This window comes from Podarcis filfolensis (assembly GCF_964270895.1).
Source record: "Podarcis filfolensis genome assembly, chromosome: 15".
NCBI classification, from domain to species: Eukaryota; Metazoa; Chordata; class Lepidosauria; order Squamata; family Lacertidae; genus Podarcis; species Podarcis filfolensis.
Window position 1 is genome coordinate 15,279,074 of NC_139618.1, and position 24,716 is coordinate 15,303,789.

The window sequence follows — 24,716 nt, forward strand, 5'->3', positions numbered from 1 at the left end:
CCTGGCCCGTCCTCTTGGCCTCAGGCCTTGATGCCCTGCATTGGTCCGGGGCATCTGATTCAGCCAGAACTTTATCCCCCTCCCTAAAAGGAGGGGGGAGCCGCTGTACCAATCTGGATCCCCCCTCCCTCCAGCTCCCTCCCCTTTTTCCTGAAATCTCTCTTGGCAGCAGAGCTCGCTTTTGGCAACAGATCCCACCCGCGCTGGGGAGAGAGAAATTACAAAGGCAAGCCAGGCTCTTGGAGAGAGAGATCCGTCTGTGTGTGTGTGTGTGTGTGCCCCCTCTCCCAATGACGTAGTGTCCTGAGCCTTGTCCCCTCCCCTCATCCCTCCCCTCTCTCCCCCCCCCCTTTTACATCCTTGGAAGCCGCAATTAAGCAGCTCCGCTAGGATAAAACACTCCGGCGGCCAGCGGGCTGGGGCATTGCGTCGAGAGAGATGGCCAGGCTACGGACTCCTTCCTTCCTTCCCGGGGCTGTCACTGTCCTCCTGCTCTCCAGTCTCCCGGCTTCGTGGCAAGGAGGTAAGAGGCAGCGGGAGCAGCAGAGAAGGCTCAGGACAAAAACCGCAGACAGCCTCTGACCAGATGCTTTTCCCCCCGGCCCTGGAAGGGGTTGTCGAGCCACCTCGCTTCCAAGCCATCTGCGGCGGAGGCTGTTCCGTCTGGGCAATTGGGGCACCTGACGTCCGCCTGCACCCACTTTTTTGCAACAGGCCACTGGCTGTCACAGCCTCCCCTCTGAGGTGCACTTGTAGAATTCGGCAAGGAGCAGGATGGGGGGCAAGACTGAGAGGAGTCACCTCTGCCTCCCTCTGCTGTGGGTCTCTCCAGCTCCTGCCCCACTGGTGGGCACCTGCCGTCGCACCTTTTAAAAACTCAGTGCCCGCTCCCCCTCCGGAGCAAGACTCACTGCTCCAAATCTCAGACATGCTGCAGGGACCAATCCCTCTACTCCCTGCTTGTTGGTGACAAGAGGCAAAAGTCTGGAGCCCCCGATACTGCCCCTCACCATCTCCAGGGTCTCTGAAATCTTCCTGGTGCACCCTGAAGGTGGCTGAGGTGCTGCCTGCCCACAGGGAGTCACTAATATTACCACTGAAAAACTTTAAGGGTCTATCATGGTGGTTGAATGGAAGGGGGGCAGGATATGAAGCCAGTGGACTCCAGGAGAGGACAGGAGAGGCTTAACTGAATCCCTGGAAGGTGTTTGCCAAACACCAAACCTCAGCCCCTCAGATGGTGCAAGCATGTAATGCAATGTTTCTGAGCATGTGCAGAGTGCATTGAGGAGCCATAGCAGTGCTTTGAGGATTGGGGCACAGAACGTCAGAGTAAAAAGGGTTCCTCTTGAACCCCAACATTTACTTTCATCTTCCTTGGTGTTGGGGGGTTAGCTCCCCCCCACAAGTGAGTTTGGTCGTTGCTCAAGAATTAGCTGTGGTTCCTGCTTTGCAGAGAGTTGAACTAGCTGAGTCGCTGTGTCCCTCCCAGCTCTACAATCCTATGAATTATTGCATGTCAGAAGGATGTGCCACCTGCATGGCCCACACAATTTGCACAGGTCACTCTCCTGTGGTGACGCCGTGGCTCTCCCTGGGCGACCACAGATGCTTTGCCCAGTCGGAGGGCAAAGGGAAGCCCATGGGGAGCGGGAGGGCAGGATCCGAGTGAGGTTCCTGCCTTGCACTCGATCCAAAAAGGGGAAGCAGGCAGGAGAAGTGGGTCGTGCCCGTAGGATCCCATGGGGTTCATCAGAAGGGATGCCCCTATCCCGGATGCCTTTGCCCCATCTCTGGGAACACCGCGGTCCCGCCAAGCAGCCGCCGCCTTTGCCTGCAACTTGGGTGTCCTCTTGGAAAACATGCTCTTCCCGGGTTTTGAACACAGCAAGAGGCATTAATGAAACACACTCTCTTGCTTTTCTATTTTGGCATTCCCCGCGAGATCGTACTGTCTCCCCTTGCCGCCCTCAGGGACTGTCATCGCTTCAGTCCAAGCATGTGGGGTGACGGCTTGAGGATCCCATTAAAAGAAAAAAAATCTCCTTGGGGAGACTCAGATCTGATAGGCTGGAAGAATTCCCCATCTCTGGGTCAAACTAGACAGAGACCTGCTGTTCAGGAGGCTGGGCTTTCTCACTCAAGCAACCTGCTTGACAGATCGCCTCTGCATCCAGGAGGGGAAGGATTGCCTAGGGCTCAAATGTTGGGACCTGGGAGAAGAAGGGCACCCAAGGATCGCCACGGTCAGGGTTGGGAAGCTGGTGACCCCATAGACATTGCAGGACTCCAACTCTCATTATTCCCCATCGTTGGCTGCTGGGAGTTGGAGTCCAACAGGGTCTGTAGGGTCACAGATGTTCCCTTTGCTGTAAGGGGCCGGGGGTGGCGACAACCTTTGTGACATCATGGGAGAACCTGTGAGGTAGCTGTGATGGGTGAAGCAGGCCCACTCAAGTCAAGAGAGGGTTGGACTAGATGACCCTTGGGGTCCCTTCCAACTCTACAATTCTGTGATTCTAAGTCCCGTTTCCATGGGACAAGAAGTATTCCTCCTTCTCTCTCTCCCAAAGTGAACTAGAGGAACGCACACGATCCATCACCATCTATTCCTTCTGAGTGGGTTTTTCCATGCTGGTAGACCGAAGTCGTTTTGCTGCGAGAGTACATTTATTTATTTCCTTCCTTATTACAGTGGTACCTTGGTTCTCAAGCTTAATCTGTTCCGGGAGTCCGTTCAACTCCTGGAACAGTTCGAAAACCAAGGTGCAGCTTCCAATTGGCTGCAGGAGTTTCCTGCACTCAAGCAGAAGCTGCGGAAGCCACGTCGGACGTTCGGCTTCCAAAAAACGTTCGCAAACCGGAACACTCACTTCCGGGTTTGCGGCGTTCAGGAGCTGATTTGTTTGGGAGCCAAGCCGTTTGAGTACCAAGGCACCACTGTAAATTTATATCTTGCCCCTTCCTCCCAAAGGAGCCCAGGGTGGGGGTGAGAAGGTGGTCCCCAAATTCACAGAGAGACGCTGACTGGACAGGCAGCGGGATCCTTCTTTGGAGTGAGGCAGCTGGGTCAGGCTGCAGGCAGCAGTTCCCCAACCCCTCTGCCAAGCCCCCTAAGCTAGCCTCTACTCTGCACCCCCTAAGCCGTTCTGCTGCCTTGGGAAGAGCTGAGGATCTTGTCAAAATAAGTCATTCATCAGTCCAGTCAGATTGTATCAGGGCCACTGGGACAGGGCAGAGATCTTGCCATCCAGCCCTTTGCCTCGGGTGGTAAAATGTCATGACCAGCACCCCATTACTGCCAGCCAAGGGTGGCAAGTCAGCTGAGAAGGCAGGGGTGGCCAGGCTATTTGGTCTGCCCAACTGGTTCCTTCATCACCTTGCCACTGTTCAGTGCTTCCCTGCCACCAGAAGCAGCCTCCTCTTCATTTTGCCCAACAGCAGAGCCGGCCCCGATGCCACCGGGAAACTCCTGGCTGGAGCTGGGGGTGCCCTTTGCATGTTCGCTGTTCAGGCTGCCTTGTACAAATTGCTGAAAGTGTGGCAGGTCTGGGAGGCAGGGAATTTGGAGTATGCAAAGCAGGTGTTAATTGGGATTGCTCCCGAGTATGGCTGCACATGCATAAGGGTCCCATGTTCTGTCCCCAGCTGGGAGAGACCGCTGCCTGAACCCCTAGAGAGCAGCTGCTGGTCAGTGCAGACTGTCCTGAGCTAGATGGACCAAAGGTTTGACTTGGTAGAAGGCAGTTTCCTGCGTTCCTATGAAGTAAGCCAGATCCCCCCCCCCGCCTCTGCTTTTCCTGGGCTCTCCTGGGATGTAACCAGATAGTCTGCCTAGATAGCTTAGTAAGTTGGCTAGAGCACGGTGCTGATAATGCAAAGGTTCCAGGTTCGATCCCCGTACGGGGCAGCTGCATATTCCTGCACTGCAAGGGGTTCGACTGGATGGTCCTCAGGGTTCTTCCAGCTCTACAGTTCTATGAAATAGCATCCATGAAATAGTTTGAAGGTTCGGGACCCTCAGGCCCATGATATGGATTAATTTCTGGGCATATGAAGATGGCGGCTGGCTGGGTTCTCAACAGCAGTTTATAGAGGCCCCTAAGCACCTCGCAAGGAAAGGGCAAATTGTGGTTAAAAAGTGGGAGCAGGAAATCTGGGACCTGGGGCTTGGTCCCCATTAACAACACCCCTGTATTTCGCCACCATTCCTCCGACAGCCGCTTCTCCATAAATATTTATCAGCGAGAAAAGAGTCTCTGAAAGCCAGAGGCATGCCTGCACTTTTCCTACAAAGGTGTGTCCGTTATGAGAGACTAGATGCCCCTTTGGGTCCCTTCCAACTCTACAATTCAGCTATTTCCTCCTGCCTAAACAGGAGTTCTGTGCACAAAAGATCTCATGAGAGTTGGCAGAGCTCTGAGTTCCCCTTCTTTCATTCCTGGAAGGGAAACGGCCACAGAAGGGGAAGCGGGCTCCCCAATAGCTCTTTTCCTAGTCGCCTGGGGTGAGCCGAGATTGCCTGCTGGTTGACCACAGCTTGCAGATGATCAAGAGGGTGGTTTTTCTTTATGAGGTGCTAGAGTGCTTAGAGATTCCTAACAGTGGCTAGTAAATTCTTTTGGTAATGACAAAAACGGGCCGTTTTTTGTTTTTAACGCGAGCTAGTATTCTCTTCTGTGGTCAGAAGGTCAGTTTATGTCTGTAATTCCTACTCTGTGTTGCTTTAGGCAGTGGTTAAATTGGATTTAAATTTCCCCTCTCACACAGACACCCATTCGAAGTGCAGCTCCACTCAGGAAAAAGACCGCCACATTTTCCTATACATTAAGGATCCTCAAGGCCTTTTCACACCCACCTGCCGTGTTCTGAAGTGAGCACCAATGAATTACCATATTTTTTGCTCTATAAGACTCACTTTTTCCCTCCTAAAAAGTAAGGGGAAATGTGTGTGCGTCTTATGGAGCGAATGCAGGCTGCGCAGCTATCCCAGAAGCCAGAACAGCAAGAGGGATTGCTGCTTTCACTGCGCAGCGATCCCTCTTGCTGTTCTGGTTTCTGAGATTCAGAATATTTTTTTTCTTGTTTTCCTCCTCCAAAAACTAGGTGTGTCTTGTGGTCTGGTGCGTCTTATAGAGCGAAAAATACGGTAAATTGTGGAGCTCTCTCCCCCTGGAGGCAGTGACCGGCCACTAATATGGATGGCTTTGGACTGGAGAAATTCACAAGCTATTGGTGGCTACTAGTCATGATGGCTTTTCTCTGCCTCCACAGTTAGAGGCAGCAATGCTTTTGAGTAACAATTCCTGGAAAACACAGGAGGGGAGAACGCTCTTGTGCTTTAATCGCTGCCTCTAAAAGTGCTCTGATGTCTTTTGATTATTGCTTTCCGCTAGTTTGCTTTCGTTACTTTGCATTTGGTAGGTTGGACGCTGTCTCAAATCCCAGCTCTGGAGAAAGGCAGAGAGTCCAAATAAATTTAAAAGATAATAACTTGCAAATACACCCACCCACCCCCACCAGAAAGGATCCAGATTTGCATAAAATGTGCACCTGCTCATTGTTATGCATTGATGAAAATTTAGGGACAATGACTGTAGTTTCAGAAGAAATGCAATAATCTCACCCCAGTGGCCAAGTTAGCTGAGCCTGCAAGCTTAACCAGCTGCCCAGGTGCTGATGACTGTGGACGGCTCATTTCAAGCCTCCCAGATCCCCCTTCGGAGAGTTCATTAGCGCTAAACAGGACTTGGACCAGCCGGTTCAATGGTCCTCAAAGTGGATAGCACTCCCTGACAAGTGGTCAGATTACCTGGCGGGGGTGGTGGCTCTGAGATGCAAGGGTGTGGCGGGGGGGGGGCGCTGGAGGTGGAAATGACCACAGCCTTTGAAAAGCTGAGATTTTTGTGGTTCCTGCATTGCCAGAGGTTGGATTCTTGGGATTCCTTCCAACCTTGCAATGCTGTGATTCTATCAGTTTTTGTTGCATTGGTCAAAATACTTTTAAATGGCTTTTGAATGAATGTGCAATTAATTGTTGGTGCTTTGAATTTTATTGGGCTCTTGCCTTGCTTAGAGGGTCACGCAAACCACTATTCTGAAAAATGTTTTTCGTAGTGTTTTGTTCTTGTTTTTTTGGTGGTGGTCAATGGAGATGAGTTTATTTTCTCTTTCAGGGAAAAAGGTTTGGTGTAAATTAACAAGTGATTATAATGATAATAGTTGGCGGGGGGGGAGGTGACCCCAAAAGGTCTGGGAAACGCCAAGCCAGTTTTTCAAATCGGAGGGCCGTTTGCTGCAAAATAGGGCACATATGAGGCCACGCTTGTCCCAGGAGAAGTGGCCTCCCGTCGGCTGATCCTTGGCGTGTTTACTAGGAGGTGGCTCCCACTTGGTCCAAGTGGCCTTCCTCCCACATTGAAGCATTCAGAGAATTGCAGGGAAATTGCTTAAGGAAAACAGGACGGTGCATTTTTTGAGTTTGGCAGGCCTTCAGATCCTTTAAACCGGTCAACAACTTTGAGGAATCAGGGCTTGGGTTCTGTTCCAAAGCAATCTTTAGAATTCAGTGAGAGCCTGGGCCTACGTCTAGGAACCATGCACTCCGCTGGACTGGACTGTATATATTAAAAAGCACTGTTGCAGACACTGTGCAAAAACTTAAAGATACAGCAGCCCTGCTTGCAGGATTGCAGGCTGATGGGCCTCTGCAAAGCAGTAGCTAGGTCACAGGCTTCCTCAAACTCGGCCCTCCATATGTCTTGAGACTACAATTCCCATCATCTCTGACTACTGGTCCTGCCAGCTAGGGATCATGGGAGTTGTAGTCCAAAAACATCTGGAGGGCCAAGTTTGAGGAAGCCTGAGCTAGGAGGATAGGAGGCGGAAGGGGAAGGGAGGGTTGCTTAACCCCTCCTCCTCCCGCCTCCCCTTGGCTTTCTCCCGCCTTGTTTTTCCCTCCCGCCAAGAGGCTAGAAATATGTGCGTCCGGTTGCCTTGGGAAGCAGAGGGAGGAAGGCAGAGAAATGGTAGCGGCTGGGAGGGAGGGGCAAATGTTTCTCATTTTTTTCGAATCGGAATCATAGAATTGTACAGTTGGATGGGACTCAGTGAGGCCTCTTCTCCAACCCCCTGCAATCTGAATTTCATTTCCCCACATTTCGACATCAGTTTGCAAATTTTAGTGATAATAAAGACGGAGCCAGCTTGTTTTGCACTGCTCTAGAGGGGAGGATCCAAACCAATGGATCCCATTATCAAGAAAGGAAATTCTGATTAAACATTAGAATCTCATATACCTGAAGGAGCATCTCCACCCCCATCGTTCAGCCCGGAGGGCCTTCTCCGAGGTCCAGCTCCGAGGGCCTTCTGGCAGTTCCCTCATTGCAAGAAGTGAAGTTACAGGGAACCAGGCAGAGGGCCTTCTCGGTAGTGGCACCCGCCCTGTGGAACACCCTCCCACCAGATGTCAAGGAAATAAACAACCACCTGACTTTTAGAAGACATCTGAAGGGCAGCCCTGTTTAGTGAAGTTTTTAATATTTGATGTCTTATCATGTTTTTAATATTCTGTTGTGAGTGGCCCAAGTGGCTGGGGAAACCCACCCAGATGGGCAGGGTATGAATAGATTATGATTATGATTATTAACTTACAGTAAGAGCTGTTCAACAGCAAAATGGACTCCTTTGGGACATGGTAGCCTCTCTCTCATTGGACGTTTTAAAAGAGAGGTTGGGTGGCCACCTGTCAGGGATTCTTGAGCTGTGATTCCTGCATTGCAAGGGGTTGGACTAGACGACCCTTTGAGATCCCTTCCAATTCTACAATTCCATGATTCTCTGAAATCTTGGAGAGCCTCTGCCAGCCAATGTCGGCAGTACTGAGCTAGATGGACCAACAAGCTCAACTGGCTCTACAGAGTGGCACAAGGCATTTCACTGTGTTCTTATGAGGGGGCCTCCTTCTACAGAGGAAGTCTACCTCTCAGAACAAAATCACGGGAGCCAAAACAACAGGGATTGGTTGTCATCAGCAGGTTCTTCTTCCATGGTTCCTACGGGGCCTCTGGAGGCAAAATGAGAATGCTGGACTCAAGGGGCCAGGAAGGGAGGGAGAAAAAGGTTGCTCCATCAACAAAAACTTCACAGATTTTTGGAGCTGGCAACAAAGGGGACTTGCAAGGCTTTGGAGGTGGTCGGAAACTGAGCAGCTGCTTGTTAGAGCTGGGGCAAATTAGCAGCCCCAATGTTTTCCTTCCCAATGTATCATGGGCCCAATGTTATTTCTTATGGTGTCCTCGTGAAACCTTTGTTAAGAAGAGGCCTGCAAGATAAGATAACGACCCTTACTAGGCTTTCTATCCTCCTTCTGTAACCAAAAAAAGGATTGGGATCTGAGACTTGCATGCGAGGGCAAGGAAAGTCTCGCCTCTCTGATCCCATAAAGATATTGTGCTTTTCTCGTTCCTTTCCTTCCTAGCTTGCATGCCCTTCATGTGTTTTCTTAAGCTGTTCGGGACATGGCAAGGCCTTGCTTAAGCCGTTAAGTCAGTTTCTTAAGCTGCCTCTCCCCTCCCTCGTGAGTAGAGGAAGGCTTGGGAATTAATGCAGCAATTGGCATCAAGGCACCCAGTTCATAGCAATAGGCCCACTGTATTCTGCTTAACGCAAGTCAACAGTGTGATGCAGCAGCAAAAATGGTCAATGTGATTCAGCAGAAGTCAACTGTCCAGATCAAGGGAAGTAATAGGGCCAATCTAATCTGCCTTGGTTGGACACCACCTAGAGTCCTGTGTCCGGCTGTGAGCACCCCTGGAAGGTGTGCAGAGGAGGTGACCAAGATGATCAAGGTTTTGGAAACCGGGTCTTATGAGGAACGGTTGAGAGAGCTGGGTATGAGTTTAGCCTGGAATAAAGGAGACTGAGACGTGATATGAAAGCCATCTTCAGATACCTGAAGGAAGATGGAGCAAGCTTGTTTTCTGCTGCTCCAGAAGGCAGGGCCCGAACCAATGGATTCAAACTGCAAGAAAGGTGATTCTGACATTAGGAAGACCTTTATGGTGGTAAGAGTTGTTTGACAGTGGTGGTGGACAGAAGGTGGTGGACTCTCCTTCCTTGGAGGTTTTTAAGCAGAGGTTGGATGGCCCATCTGTCAGGGATTGTTTAGCTGTGATTCCTGCCTTGCAGGGGGTTGGACTAGATGACCCCAGGGGTTCCTTCCAACTCTACAGGTGAATGATTCTATTACACATTTTTTCTTGCCTTTTCCCCAAGGAACTCATGACAGTGTAGAAAGCCTTCTCAGTCACTTGAGCATCAAAACAGCCCTGCGAGGTGGGTGCATCATGCTGAAAGATGAAGACTGGCCTGAAAGTGGAAACTGTGCTTCATGACTCAGTGGGGATTTGAACCCAGTTTTCACGGATGCTAGTTTGACACCCACGGTGCTGGGTTGAGGGGTGGGCTCTGTCAATTTCAGATCCTACCAATTTATCATTTTTCCGGCCTTCAGTTTCCCACGTTTTCCTATCAGTTTACAAATTAGTCCTTAAGAAAATTTGTCAGCTTTTTAGTGCAAAGCAATTTCCCCTTCCATAATGCTTGGGTGTATTTTATTTTATTATTTGACTATTAGATGCTTTTTAGCCACACTCTACCCCAGAGTATGGATTTTTGTACACATAACTTGGCTGGAGAACTGCATTGCAAAATCTGGAGATGTTCAGATTTTGAAGGATGGGTTCTCTTTTTTCAGTTTGCATGTTGCTTTGTGTAAAGTGCAAATTAGGGAGGCTTGCTTTTAAATGCAAACTGAGCTGTATTTCTCTCCCCGTCCCTAGTCATAGCTCAGTGGCGGAGCATGCAAATGTTCCCAGGTTCGATTCCTGGCATTTCCAGGTAGGGCTGGGAGAAATTCTCTGCCCGAAACTCTGGTGAGCTGCTTCCGGTCAAAATACTGAGGTGGCTGGACAGGGTATAATAGAAGGCAGCTCCCAACATTCTTGTGAGTGGGGCCTCCATATACCAAAGCAGTCTACCTCTAAGAACCAGCGATGAAAAACCACAGCTGCACTGACCGGGGTGGCTGATGGGAGTTGTGGTCCATCAACATCTGGAGGGTACTGAGTTGGAAAAGCTGGTTCTAGTCTCAGAAAAAAACTATTATTTGGGCCGGAAATTTGGCTGCACTTGCTCGACTGAAGATGCAGACCTGATTTGTCCAAGTCATAATGCAGGAGATGACCCTTGCAGTTCCTCCCAGCTCTAAAATTCTATGATATTCATCTCTGCCACGGCAGTCTTGGGCCTCCTGAGCCTGGCGTGTCTCAGCACTAAGGCGATTAGCTTGGCTGTCGTTGTGCGGGACACAGAGGGGAGGGAGGGAGGCTGAGGCAGCTGGGCACGAGATGCCGGCACTTGGTGGCACTCTCAACTCCTGACCTCTCTTCCCCGATCTGAGCTTTGGCCTTGGGGACATGGGTGGAGGAAAGGAAGCTTTTTTGTGAAGAAAGGTGGCAGCATTTGGGACTCTTTAGTTGAGAGAAATGGCGAGGAGGAGGCGACTCGATAGAAAATGATGCCTGGAATGGAGAAAGTGACTAGGGAAAAGTTTTTCTCCATCTCTCCTAACACTAGAATTGGTGGACATCCAGGGACGCTGAGTGTTTGAAGATTCAGGCAAAAGAAAGTCCTTCAAGCAGTGCAGAGTCCAACCATGGAGCTCTCCGTGATGGCTGCCAACTTCTATGGCTTTAAAAGAAGATTGGACAATAATAAGACTATCAGTGGCTATTGGCCATGATGGCTATGCCCTCCCCCCGTGGTTGGAGGGAATACCAGTTCTGAATACCAGTTCCTGGAAACCACAGGAGAGGAGTGTTGCTCTTGTGCTCAAATCCTGCTTCATGTACTTCCCAATGAGACATCTGGTTAGGAACTGACTCTATGGGTGGTTTTGTGGGGTAGACCATTCGACCTCTGCTTTTCTCATCTGTGAGATTTGGACAGCCAGCGTCTGGGAGATCCACCAGAATCCCAGTTCCCATTTGCACGCCCACCCCACAAAATCTGTAGGTTTCAGAAGGGCAGCTTGTTGGGGGTCTCCTCAACGTCTCTCCAGACTTTTCCCTCTGGCGGGAATTTGCATGAGGCGCCATCAGAAGTCCTTGGCAATGCTTTGGATTGGGGTGGGGTGGGTGGGAAATGACCTCCAGAGTTGACAAATGTATCCCTTGCCCCCCCACCCCCAAATGTTAACACCCACCAAGAGAGCAACCTTTCTCGCTTCCTCTCAATTTTATACCCCCGAAACAAATCTGGGAGGAAAATGAGAAAATGATCCCTTAATTTCCCTGTGACAAGAAAACATTCTCAGTCTGAGATCACGGCAATTGCAAACATTGCTCTCCATCTTTGGAACATGGTGTGTGTGTGTGTGTGTGTGTGTGTGTGTGTGTGTGTGTGTAGGGACAGAATCTCATTATCTTGCCAGAAAATGTCCCCCCTCTCCCTTTTGAGACACCCCAGGCCACACCTTCAGCTGAACATACGTTCCCAGACAGGAGATAAACACAGACCCGTGTGGGGATCAGATTGGCTGGAATAGCAGCCAACTTTCTTGATTAAAAACATGACTTAAGAGCCTAAGAAGAGCCTGGTGGATTAGGCCAGTGGCTCATCGAGTCCAGCATCCTGTTCGCACAGTGGCCAACCAGATGCCCCAATGGGAAAACCTCAAGCAGGATTCAATCTCAGGAGCAACTCTCCCTTCCTGCGGTTCCCATCAACTTGCATTCATAAGCACTGCTGCTTCCATCCATGCAGCCATCGTGCCTAGTAGCCCATGAATCTGTCCAATCCTCTTTTTAAAGCCACCCAAGTTGGTGGTCATCGCTGCAGTGAGTTCCACAGTTTAACTCTGCTCTGCGTGAAGAAGGAGTTGCTTTTTCTTGTCCTGAATCTCCCAGCGTTTGGCTTCCCGGGATGTCCATGATTTCTAGTTTTCTGAGAGAGAGGGAGGGGAAAAAACCTTTCTCTACCTACAGGAGGCAATGACGGCTACCAACCTGGATGGCTTTAAAAGAGGATTAGACAAATCCATGGAGGAGCAGAGGGCTATTGATGGATGCTAGCCGGGATGGCTTTACTCTGCCTCTGTGGCTGAATACCAGTTTTTGGGAACTGCCAGAGGAGGGGAGAGGGCTTGTGTGCTTGGGTCCTGCTTGCACGTTTCGCAGAAGAGGCATCTGTTTGGCCACTGTGAGAAGAGGATGCTGGAACAGATGGGCCAATGGCCTCACCCAGCAGGTCTCTGACATACTCTCCAACATTTCTCCGATGAAAATAGGGATGTTCTATCTTCTTCTTCTTCTTCTTCTTCTTCTTCTTCTTCTTCTTCTTCTCCCCCCCCCCCTCGCCCATCTGACTAGTTTGCCCCAGCCACTCTGGGCAGCTTCCAACATATATAAAAACATAATAAAATGACAAACTTTTTTAAAAAATAAAAAATCCCTATACTGTACAGGGCTGTCTTCTAAATGTTTAATAATAATAATAATAATAATAATAATAATAATAATAATAATAATTTATTTATATCCTGCCTGCCCCAGCCAAAGCTGGGCTCAGAGCAGCTAACAACAGTAAAAGCAACACAGTTTACATAAAATCACAATTAATTCATAGAAATACATTCTAAAATCAATTCAGAATCAAATTAATGGCAACCATTGGGCTAGAGCTCTATGAGGATTCCCAAAGGAGAGGGTCAGACTGTGCCTCAGCCAAAGGCCTGATGGAACAGCTCTGTATACTTATCTCCTTGGCTTGGGGGGGGGTCTCATACTCCATACTTCCCAACATTTCTCCAATGAATGTCCAAAGGAAAAGTGGAACATTCCAGGATCAGATCAGAAACTGGGGTGGCTTCTGTAAATCCAGGACTGTCCCCGGAAAATCAGGACACTTGGAGGATCTGCTCTAAAGCTTTTATGTCTGCTCTGTTAACTTGGCACCAGCGAGCCAAAATGTGGGGCAGTGCCTGGCATCATTTCTTGCTCTGTAGCCTCTGCCCGTGTGTTCCTCTTGCCCTCCTTGTCCGCACCTGGCAGGCACCAGCTTAGCCTGCTCACTTGCAAGCCAGCCAGCCAGCCAGCCAGCTACAACACAGAGACACAAGCATCCAGGCTGCCTGCTATCTTCCCCGGCTGCCTGTTGCCTGAGGAACTCCATTATCTCAGGGCCTTAGGCCAAGCCGAGGCATCCAGCCGAGTCCTGATTGGCCAGCCTCGAAGGTGTGTGAGTAAGAAGGAGCTGGGAGGCCCATAATCTTTTCCCAGAGGGAGGCAGGGTGGATTATCGGCGTAAAAATCACCATTCCTGGGTCCAGTTTCCGAAGGCCATCTGCGTGTGAGTCAGGTCTCTCTCTCTCTCTCTCTCCATCCACCACCCAGGAGCTCTCTCCAATTGCTGCTGGATGTGTGCGTCTGCAGACACCTCCATGCCAAGACAATCATATCTATGAAAATAGGAGAGGTTAAAAATATATTCAAGTTGGTTTGAAATATAACAGACAAAGCTCCCTCCCTTGTCGGAAATGCCAGCTCCCAGACTTGTATCTTGCGCTGGCCAAGAGATGAGGCATCTGCGCCGTCTCCAAACTGAAGCAGGTAAAGAATCAGAGAATCGGAGAGTTGAAAGGTCACCCTTGGGGTCATCTAGTCCAACCCCAGTAATGCAGGAAACACAGCTCAAGAATCCGTGACAGATGGGGCCATCCAACCTCTCTTGAAAAACCTCCAAGGAAGGAGAATCTGCCACATTCTGAGGTAGTCCTTTCTACTGTCAAACAACTCTTACTTTCAGAAAGTTCTTCCTAAAGTTTAGTTCTTATGTTTGCTGTTATTTTGCTCATGAAAGCCACCTTTGGCCCCAGAACCTCTTTTGAATGTCAGTTTTTCTCCCCTCTGGAGTATGAAAAAGAAGGCACAGACATCTCTGGGCATGTGTTGAGTGCATTTTGCCTTCACAATCTACGTTGTGTCAGTTGCCGCTGAGTTTTGTTCAGAGTGAAATGTCAAGGTGGGTTTTGCACGTTTCTGAGGAGAACAGCTGAGGTGGGAGAGTTTGACTCTCCGCCTCCCTGAATTGGGAGACGGGCTTTGATGCCCAGTGCCATTTTTAGAAGAGGCAAGACATCTTCCTGAGAGTAAAGGCCAAGATCTCCTCTCTGTCCCAGCATCTTTATGCCTGGAAGCTGAGATGGTTCTTCCTGCCGCCTCTAGGCTATGGAACTCATTGCCACAGGAAGCAGTGATGGCCGCCAACCTAGATGGCTTTAAAAGAGCATTCAAGAAATCCATGGAGGAGAGGGGTCATTAACCATGATGGTTGTGCTCTGCCTCCAAACTCAGAGGCAGCAATGCATCTGAATACCAGCTGCTGGAAACAACAGGAGGGGAGAGGGCTCTTGTGCTGGGGTCCTGCTTGCAAGTTTCCAGTTGGGGCATCTGGGGCCACTGTGAGAACAGGATACTGGACTAGATGGGCCCCCTTTGGCCTGATCCAGAAGGGTCTTCTTATGCTGCTACGGGACACCAGTCGCAGCCTACTTGGCACCGAGGCTGTGCAAAGCTTTGCTGCAGCTCTGCCGGAGGAGCTGGAAAGGTCGGCTGAATGCCGCCCCCACCCTGCTGTTTGTCTGCGGACTGCTCTCACACACAGCAGGCGCCTCAATTTTCCCCAAGGAGATCAAGGGAGGCCGCAGCGTTGAGCCCACAGCACCAGCTCTCATGCCAAACCCTCGCCTCTTTGACCTGTCGTAAGCTCTGGGAAACGGGCTGGGGGCAATTGGCGAGGATGTCTGGAGTAGAGGGACACACCATCAGGATAGTCAAAGCGCAATGGCCACAGAGAAAGCCAGGGAGGCCAGCTCTTGGGTGTTTGGGGGGGCAGTGAGGTCAACAAGGCCCCTTGAGTTGACTTGAGGACTGTGGCATCTCGCTAACAGATGCCTATAAATAGGAGACGTTCATGAGAAGCACCCATCATTGCTCGGGAATGCTAAGAAACTTAACAGATCAATGCAGTTTTCAAGTCTGTGCAGTTTGCAAAGGTTCGCTCCACCATCTTCATTCCAAATTGCGTCTGCCAATATCAAAATTTAGATGCAAACATGCCCTTCTATTATACCAATATCTCAAGAGAACAGACAGACAGATCGTTATCTAGTAGATGTGAGGCATGCTGGAATCGTAGAATTGGAGGGATGAACCCTCTTTAATCCAACAGTGATCTTTTGGTGGCTGTATTTACAGGGCAGGCTTAGTGTGGCTTCCTATTCACTCATTCCTCTCAGGAAATCCCTGCAAACTGATGTTCTGCAAAGGGGACAGAGCAATGAGGGTTCCCTCCCTTCCACATGCCCCAACCAAAACAGCGACTCCCAGAATGCTCTGGGAGACATCGCAACATGTATGAAACTTGATATAAGAACATAAGAAGCGTCTGTTGGATCAGGCCAGTGGCCCATCTGGTCCAGCATCCTGTTCTTAAAGATGCCAAACCAGCTGCCTGTGAGAAACCAGCAAGCAGGACCTGAGTTCAAGAGCCTTCTCCCCTCCTGTGGTTTCTAGATAATGGGATTTGGGAAGCATTGCCATCTCCAGCCACGGAGGTGGAACAGAGTCATCCTAGCTAGTAGCCATGGAGAGCTCTCTCCTCCACAAATGCGTCTAGTCTTCTTTTAAAGCCATCTAAGTTGTGGGCCATCACTGCCTCCTGTGGGAGGGAGTTCCGCTGTTTAAAATATGTGCACTTCCTTTCCTTTGCCCTGAATCTTCCAGGTTTCGTTTTGCTCTTTCCAGTCTGCGTGTTAGTATATAGGTTTCATTGGAGCTTAGACCTTGGCAACTGTTTACAGCCGAGCCACTTGAGAGCAGGGATGGGGTGGAATCCAAGCAAGAAAGACTCTGGGCTCACGCAGAGTGCCTTTCTCTTGTTCCTAAATCGCCAACTCTAAACAATTGTTTGTACGTCTCCAGCTGTAAAATTTCTGGCGGAGGAGGGGGGGAAAGGCACACGCCCCGTTTTATTTTCATTTTTAATGAAATGAAAATACGTAAACATTGCAGCAAAACAATGAGCTCTTCGGAGGGTTTGCTGAGTCCCATCCCACCCTTTGCATGCAAACGGTTACATCCTTTGCGGGGAGAGCTTCGATTTGCAAAATGGCACCCCCCCCCCATCCCTGAAAACACTCATGTTTGCAGCAAACCGCCTGGGGGGTTAGTGAGTTTAGGAAAGAAGTCTATTTTTCCAAATCCCCCATTTTGTTTTTCATAGCAAGCCATGGAAAAATGGGGAGGTGGGGGGGGCGGGGAGAGAGCATTTTCCAAAAGTTGATTCATTTTCTGGGCACAAACATCAGTGATACAATTAAGCAGCCTTCGACTGTCCTTTTCTGTTTGCTAACAGGGAGTGGGGGTAGAGCGGGGCTTAATTAGACTATGGTTGCGATGCTAACCGTCTGGGGGAAATCAAGCACCTCTGAGCATGAGAAGAGTGCCATCCTTTGCAACAGTCCATAAGTATGGCATGCATGGCCTGGAGAAAATGGACAGAGAAAAGCTCTGCTATCCCTCTCATATTAACACAAGAACTTGCAGATATCCAATGAAGCGGGATGTGAGATGATCAGGACAGATAAAAGACTTCTTTATGAAGCACAACTCATTCTTGCAGGAGGCCGCCATGCTCACCAACTTAAAAATCATAGGATTTTAGAATTAGGGTCATCTAGTCCAACTCAGCAATGCAGGAATCTCAGCACCCAGTCCCCCATCCAATTTGAAACCAGACCCTCCAAGTGTCACTATTTTCCAGGGACAGTCACGGGTTTACAGAAGCTCTCCCGGTTTCTGATTTGATGTCTCATTTTTCCTGAGGACATTCCTTCGGATGTCCCTATTTTTATCAGAAAAATGTTGGAGGGTATGGAGTTATGTGACCCCCAAGCCAAGGAGATAAGTAACTGTACTGTACAACCTTTAGCAGACATCGGAAAGCAGCTGTATGGGGACTTTTTGTTCAATGTATAATGCTTTATTATGTTTTTAAATACAGTATGCTGGGACAACCCAATCAGATAGGTGGGGGATAATAATAATAATAATAATAATAATAATAATAATAATAATAATGGAATAGGACATCTCTATTTTCACTGGACAGATGTTGGAGGGGTATGTTATTTTCAATTCCTCTCCTAATGATCCCTAGCCTTTTTCACGCCCTCCTTGGGAAAGGCATTGTAGGCCTCTCTCCTTTTGCTCGGCAGTTGCAAAACCCAATGCATTTAGACTGAGGAGACGGTGAGATATAAGCCGAGTGATAAATACAAATAAATCTCGGAGAGTCGTCCGTCTGCGAGGCATCAGATTCCGACTTGCCAAGTTTCTCTGCGTGCAGCCGCCTCACTTCCTGGAATCGCTCTCCATGGCTGCCCATTCCTGAGTCACATTGCACAAGGAGTGTGTGTGTGTGTGTGTGTGTGTGTTGCAACAACTCCATTTTATACATGTTCACTGACAGCCCAGCAGAGCTGCGGTTAGAGAGAGAGAGAGAGAGAGAGAGAATGATGGCCTGTCTTGCGTCCCCTTTCCCTGGAAATTCAAGAGCAACACTTTGGCAGAGCTTTATTTGTTAAACAAAATCTATATGCCACTTGATCAAGGCTCCAAACGGTTTACGAGAAGTCATCCATCAAAAAACAGTAATTGAAAACATTTGGGAAATGATTAAAATTAATGGCAGACTAAAGAGAGATTTGAAGTACATACGTACATGCCTGGGCAGGCTTGCCTGAGCAAAATCTTTAAGCAGGTGCTGTAGAGAGTGCAGCCGAGGCTCCTGCCTGATGTCAAAAGGCAGGGAGTTCCAAAGTTTGGGTGGTGCCATGCTAAAAGAACAGATTCTCACAAGTGCAGAGGTTGTGTGGCACCTGTAAGTGGGCCAGTTCTGCAGAGCAATGCAGCTGAGTGGGCACATTACGGAGTCAGGTGGTCCTGCAAGGAAAGCGGTCCTAAGTTTTCAACAGGTATTTGTACCAGCAGCAATGCATTGCTACCTTGCCCTGATAGCAAACTAGCAGCCTGTGCAGATTCCAGCTAAATGCTAGGAAGAATTTTCTGGTAGTAGGAAATGTTCAATAGGCAAGTGGACAACCTTAGAAAGTGGCTGGACTCTCCTTCCTTGGAGGTTTTTAAGCAGAGGTTGGATGGCCATCTGCCAGGTTATCTTTCGCTGTGATTCCTACATTGCAGGAGGCGAGATTAGATGACCCCTGGAGTCCTTCTTAAACTGTGGTGCCCAGAACTGGACAAGCTTCCCCATGGCGATTCATCTTCTCTGGTCTGGAGAAATAGCTCCTGGTGTCAAAGGTTTTCCGGGGCAGAATTCTGGACTCAATGGGCTGGGTTTGATGGCAGGCCTATTTTCTGGGGGCTGGGGGGGGGGAGGGAGGGAGAGAGAAAAAGAAAGAGAGAAGCATGTTCTGATTACAGGCAGAGGCAGAGGGGAGCTGGCCCACAGCCACTGACAATTTTGGGAAGGAAACAAAAGATTGTGTTTTTGTTTTGTTTTGATTTGTTTCTTACAAAGGAGACACAGAGAGCTCTAGCAAAGCCAGCTGCGAGGGAAGGCCAGGATTGCTCCAGGCACATACCTGGGCAGATTGAAGCCTCAGCGACATCTGCTGGGCAAGGCGGAAGCGGCACAACTAATTGTTTCCTGGGCAGCAGGTGATCGTGCTGATCTTCCTCAGGAATGGCTGCAGCCCGGTGGTCGGGCACCAGCTATGCACGCAGAATGTCCCAGGTTCAATACTGAGTGGCGTCTCCTGGTAGAGCTGGGAGACCCTTGTTTGAAACTCTGGGGAAACTGTCAGTGTAGACACTGCTGATCCAGATAATAGAATCAGAATTGTAGAGTTGAAAGGGATCCCTAAGGGTCATCTAGTCCAACCCCCTGCAAGGCAGGAATCTTTCACCCAATGTGGGGCTCGAACCCTTGGCACTGAGATTAAGAGTCTCATGCTTTACCAACTGAGCTACATGGACCAGTGGTCTGACTTTGTCAAAGGCAGTTCTCTGTGCTCCTATTTGGGAAAAGCCTATTTAAACCAGCTCTTTGTCTAGAACCATGAGGACTAGAGTCTTACTTTACTTTTAGTGAAAGCACTGTTGTTCAGCAGTGCAGCATCTGCTCTGAATGCAGAAGGTCCCAGGTTCCATCCCCAATGGCATCTGCAGGTAGACCTGAGACTGTCTCCTCCTTGAAACTATGAAGAGCCATTGCCAGTCAGTGTCAACAGTACTAAACTAGATGGATCAGTGGTCTGATTCTGTACAAGGTTACTCCCTGTGTTCCTCACAGAGTAGGCAACACTGATGGGGAGGGTGGAGGTCCCACATTGGCTGGGATTATCTAGTGTGATGTATTTTCTGTATTACAGTGGTACCTTGGGTTACAGATGCTTCAGGTTACAGACTCCGCTAACCCAGAAATAGTACCTTGGGTTAAGAACTTTGCTTCAGGATGAGAACAGAAATTGCACGGCGGCAGCAGGAGGCCCCATTAGCTAAAATGATACCTCAGGTTAAGAACAGTTTCAGGTTAAGAACGGACCTCTGGAATGAATTAAGTTCTTAACCCAAGGTACCACTGTATTATGTATTCATTGTGTTTGTGAACCACATTTTTTCTCCAAGGCAGTGGTGTAGCATAGGTTGCCAATGTCCTGGGCGAGGCAAATAATGTACCCCCTAAGCCATGGACCATTAGCACAGATGCCAAGAGGAAGTTTTCTAGGTGGGGCTTGGCGATCTCACATGGGGCTGAAATGGACCAAGTTTGGGAGTTGTAGATAACCTTAAGATCAGAGGCAGGCGGAAAAGCAAACACAACTTTCCGCTTGCCTGTTTCTTTGTTTGTTTCGGGCAAGTCTGTGCAAGGGCTTATTTCTTTTAAAATAGGCGCTTTCTGAATCCAGGGAGGTGGGAATCACAGCATGGAAGAGGACAGCAGCAAGCTGGGAAGTGCCAGTATTTTTTCTTTTGAAATTTTGTGCCCCCTAATAATTTTGCACCCAGGGCCTCTATCCTCTCCTCCCCATGCTAGACCACTGCTCCAATGAGCTCTAGGTGGCGGGCATGGTCCCCCTGCTTCATTTAATCCCCACAACAACCCTGTGAGGTAGGTGAGGCTGAGGGGCAGTGACCAGCCCTCAATGAGACCTTCATGGCTGAGCAGGGGCAGAATTCGAACCCTAGTTTCCCAAGTCCTTGTCCGATACTACAGTACATTGGTCCACCAAAAAGACAGAAGGGGATACATCTGAGCCTCTTCCTGCTCCTTTCTCCTCCCTCAACGCCATCCCCCCTTGCCGGCAGCCACGCTCCTCCTCGGGTCTCTGTTTATTTCATCACCCTCCTCTTCCCACCCTCCTTCCCTCCATCCGTTTTGGCGAAGCCTCTTGCCTGTTTCCCAGTTCACCCTGGCTTGCATGTCTTGGGGATTCTGGCTTGTGTTGACTTCACTTTGGGCCGCTGTCCAGCAGCCAATTAAGCTAGAATGCCGGAACTTTAAACCAGTTCTAGACCCGCTCCGGAGAACGGGGGAGGGAAGGCGGTTAGAAGAGGCATCGGTGTGTGTTGGGGTGGGAATAGTGGGGGGGGGGGACCAACCTAGATAGTTTTGCTGATCTAAAGATTGGAGGCCTGTTTCTTATGCTGGTTTCCAGATGTTTTTTCACTGCTCTCTCCAACACGGACAGAGCAGATGTTCAGGCGGTAGCGCTTAATTGGTGCCTACCCTTGAACATGAGAAGAGGCTGCTGGATCAGGCCACTGGGTCGTCGAGTTGCAGCCTCGTGTTCTCCCAGTAGCTGGCCAGATGCACCACTGGGAAACACAGAAGCAGGATTCGCCATTTGTGATTCCCAGCATCACTGCCTCCAACTGTGGAGGGAGGACATAGACATCATGGCTTCGATAGATGCCCAGTCCTCTTTGGAATCCATCCAAGCTGGTGGCCCTCGCTGCCTCCTTTTGGAGGGAGTTCCTGAAGAACCTAGGGAGATCCTGCTGGATCAGGCTGAAGGCCCATCTAGTCCAGCATCTTAGGAAAAGGAAATGGGTTCAAATGAGAGATTCCGACTAAACACCAGGAAAATTTCTGGCAGTAAGAGCTGGTCTGGACCCTATTGGAAGGTGGTGGACACTCCTTCCGTGGAGCTTTCGAAGCAGAGGTTGGATGGCCGCCTGTCAGGGTTTGGCCTAGGACCCTCGTACCTATGGGACCGCCTCTCCTGGTATGCCCCGTGGAGGACCTTAAGGTCCATAAATAACAACACTTTGGAGGTTCCAAGCCTCAAGGAGGTTAGATTGGTTTCAACTAGGGCCAGGACCTTTTCAGCACTGGCCCCGACGTGGTGAAACGCTCTGTCACAAGAGACTAGGGCCCTGCGGGATTTGACATCTTTCCACAGGGCCTGCAAGACAGAGCTGTTCCGCCTGGCCTTCGGCTTAGACTCACTCTGACCCCTTATATGAGATTTGGTATATAAATTTTCCCTTGGCTTTTTTTGTTGGCCCATGTAGGACCAGCATGGATAGCTGGCTCGGATGAATATCTGAAGTTTTCTCCCTTTATGGTCTTGTTTTATGGGCTTCTACTAAAATGAGGCTGCATTTTAAGCTGCATTTTAAGCCGTATTTTAATTAACTGTTTGTTTGTTTGGTTGTTGTTGTTGTTTTTCTATTACATTTTATTGTAAATCATATTTGGTGTTAGCCGCCCTGAGCCTGGCCCTGGCCGGGGAGGGCAGGGTATAAATAAAATATTATTATTATTATTATTATTATTATTATTATTATTATTATTATTTCTGGAGCTGTGATTCCTGCATTGCAGAGGGTTGGACTAGATGACTCTTGGAGGTCCCTTCCAACGGAATCATCTTCACAACCACCTCCCTAGGAGGCGCTGCTGATTCCTCAGTCTCAAGCCTTCTTTGCATGCTCCCAAGTATTGTAGCCTACCTTTCACGGTTGTTGTGTGAAATTACTGCGATAAAGCATGCAGCCCTGCTTTTTTAGAGGAGGGGGAAGTGTTATGGAAATTCTGTGAGACACTCTGTGATTTTTACAGAGCTTATGAGAATACGCTCCAAGCTCAAATGCGGGAGGTGGTGGGTGCAAGACTGGGCATGGCTCATCTGCTCCTCTGAGTCGCACTGTGGCTCACGACTTTGATTTGGGGATGGACTGGGGTTTTGCTGCCAATGCACAGCTTGACTCGCTTGCTTGAGCCGTCCATGAGTCTTTGCTCAGTTGCCTCATCTCCCTTGGGTGCAGGTTCAGTGGGGGTGCTTGGGCTCATGGGGAGGGAAGATTGAGAGGGCCCTGTCCTTTGACTGACTGTCTTTCCCACGGTTTGAAGAGAGGAAAAACAATCTTCAGAGAATGGCCCCAGTGTTAATTAGCTAATTAGGGGGATGCTGAGGGTGTGTGTGTGTGTGTGTGTGTGTGTGTGTGTGTGAAAGAGAGTCCTTTTTTCCCCCACCCCCTAAAAAATTAAACCTGTTCACAGCCCAACTTGGCCTTTGTTTGACAATGGAACAAACTCCCTTGGGAGGTAGTGGACTTTATTGGAGGCTTTTCAACAAGAGTTTAGACGGCCACCTGTCATGGATGCTTTAGTTGAGATTCCTGCATTGCAGGGGGTTGGACTAGATGGCCCTTGGGTACCCCTCCAACTCATAGAACTGTATTCTATGATTCCATGCATCTGAGGCCCCTCCAGATGTTTTGGACTGAAACATCCTCCAACCTCATCAACAGGGAGCTGTGTTCACACCAGCTGAATTATCACATGACCACACTGACTGGGGCTGATGGGAGATTTATTTGTTTATTTATCTATTAAGTTTTACACACTGCTTGATTGCAAAAAAAACCCAAAACCCTTTCAAAGAGGTTTACAAAAAGATAAAACGATGAACTTATCCATAAGAAGAATTAACAACAAAAGTTAAGACTTTCTGAATGTTAAAATAACAATAGCAGATTAAGAACTGGAAGCAGATTAAAATTCACATCAATTTTCTAAACATCTGAGTGGGCTTGTCTAAACAAAAATGTTGTTAGGAGGCACCGAAAAAGGTACCGGGACTGTTTATGTATGCGACAACAGCTGCAAGGATGCTACTAGCCCAAAGATGGAAAGAACCATCAGTCCCAACTAGGGAAGAGTGGCAAGCCAAACTGCTGGGCGATGCTGAAATGGCAAAACTGACTGGAAGAATCAAGAAGATAATGACTCTAAAAAAGAATGGGGGAAATTCATTTACTTAGGAGACCATTGTAAACAAATTCAAATGTTAGCTGGACTTTAAAAATAACTTGTAAAGGAACAAAAGGTATGGATAATTTAGAGAGATGAAAATTGTGGAGAACGTAATATGTAATTTTAGAAAAAGTATTTTAAGGACCCATGCAGGGGATGGAGGGGAAACCACAAGATTCAGAGAATCTCATATACGGATATGCTGAATGTTTCTTTTTATTATTTTGAATTTGTTCTTGTAAAAACCAATAAAAAATATTATTAAAAAAAGAAAAGAAAAATGGTACAGGGAAGGCACGTGCTTGGTATCAAGAGGCAGGGAGTTCCAAAGTGTAGGAATGGGTATTATGTAGTCCAAGTCATCTAGGGGGCCCCAGGCTAGGGGAGCTTGGTCTAATTCCTCACTCTGCCAGCTGCTGCTCTCCCTACTTGGCAAGGGCACTCTCCAGATTTCCTAGTGGCCATCCCATAATAAATCATTGTCATTGGGGGTGGGGCAGGAAAGGGGGAGATGCCCACTTGAGGCAAAGAACACATGGGCAGAAAAATCCAGTTTTCTTTGCTACCCCTTCACAACTTATCCAGAGAACAGATACGTTTGGGTGTTGCCATTCTTTCACAACTACCGCCAGATCTGCATTAGATTGACTCTCTCTTTTTTAAAAAAAAAAAAAAAAGGAAAAGGAAAAGCCTTCTCTCTTGTTAACAGAATGTTCAAAGCTTTAGAGGGAAGAGATTGATGTGCAACTGTGTGGTTTGCATTTCTTTCTGTGTACAAGCAAAGCAATGTCACGCCATGTGGTCCACCTACAGGAAAGATGGGCAACATCTGGAGAGGGGGATCCAGATGTGCTTGACTCCAGCTCCTGGCATCTGGCCTCGGGGTTGATGGTAAGAGCTGGGAATCCACCAAACACCTGGAGACCCCCACAGATCTCCCCCAACCATGACCTGCAAACTCAGCTTGGGAGACCGACTTTTTAAAAAGCCCTTTCAAGAAATACGAATATAAGAAGCCTGTTGGATCAAGCCCATGGCCCATCTAGTCCAGCATCCTGTTCTTACAGTGGCCAATCAGATGCCTGTGGGAAACCCACATGCAGGACCTGAGCACAAGAGCCCTCTCCCATCCTGTGGCTTCCAAAAACTGGTATTCAGGAGTATTGCTGCCTCCAAGGTCCCTAGCTGGAGCCCCAGACCCTGGGCTGCCAAAAGGTCCCCTCCCTTTGTTGCAGCGAAAGAGAAGCACTCTGCTTGTGCTCAGGAGCAATCCTCCTCCTTGTTCCTACTTCAGAAGAACCTGCTGGATC

At 48.9% G+C, this 24,716-nt stretch overlaps 1 protein-coding gene across 12 annotated transcripts in view; it reads left to right on the plus strand.

The window, feature by feature from the left end:
* The first annotated feature begins 347 nt into the window (after window positions 1-347).
* The window catches only part of ELN (elastin), a 58,829-nt gene continuing 34,460 nt past the window's right edge, over window positions 348-24,716 (plus strand). For 6 of the 12 annotated variants that reach the window (XM_083588175.1, XM_083588171.1, XM_083588180.1 and 3 more), the window contains exon 1: window positions 351-523. In XM_083588175.1, the coding sequence (XP_083444301.1) occupies window positions 439-523 (85 nt within the window). In that variant the 5' untranslated portion in view covers window positions 351-438. Of the gene's footprint in view, window positions 524-24,716 lie in introns of all 12 variants that reach the window. The other 6 variants (XM_083588181.1, XM_083588179.1, XM_083588182.1 and 3 more) reach the window with 3 other exon arrangements.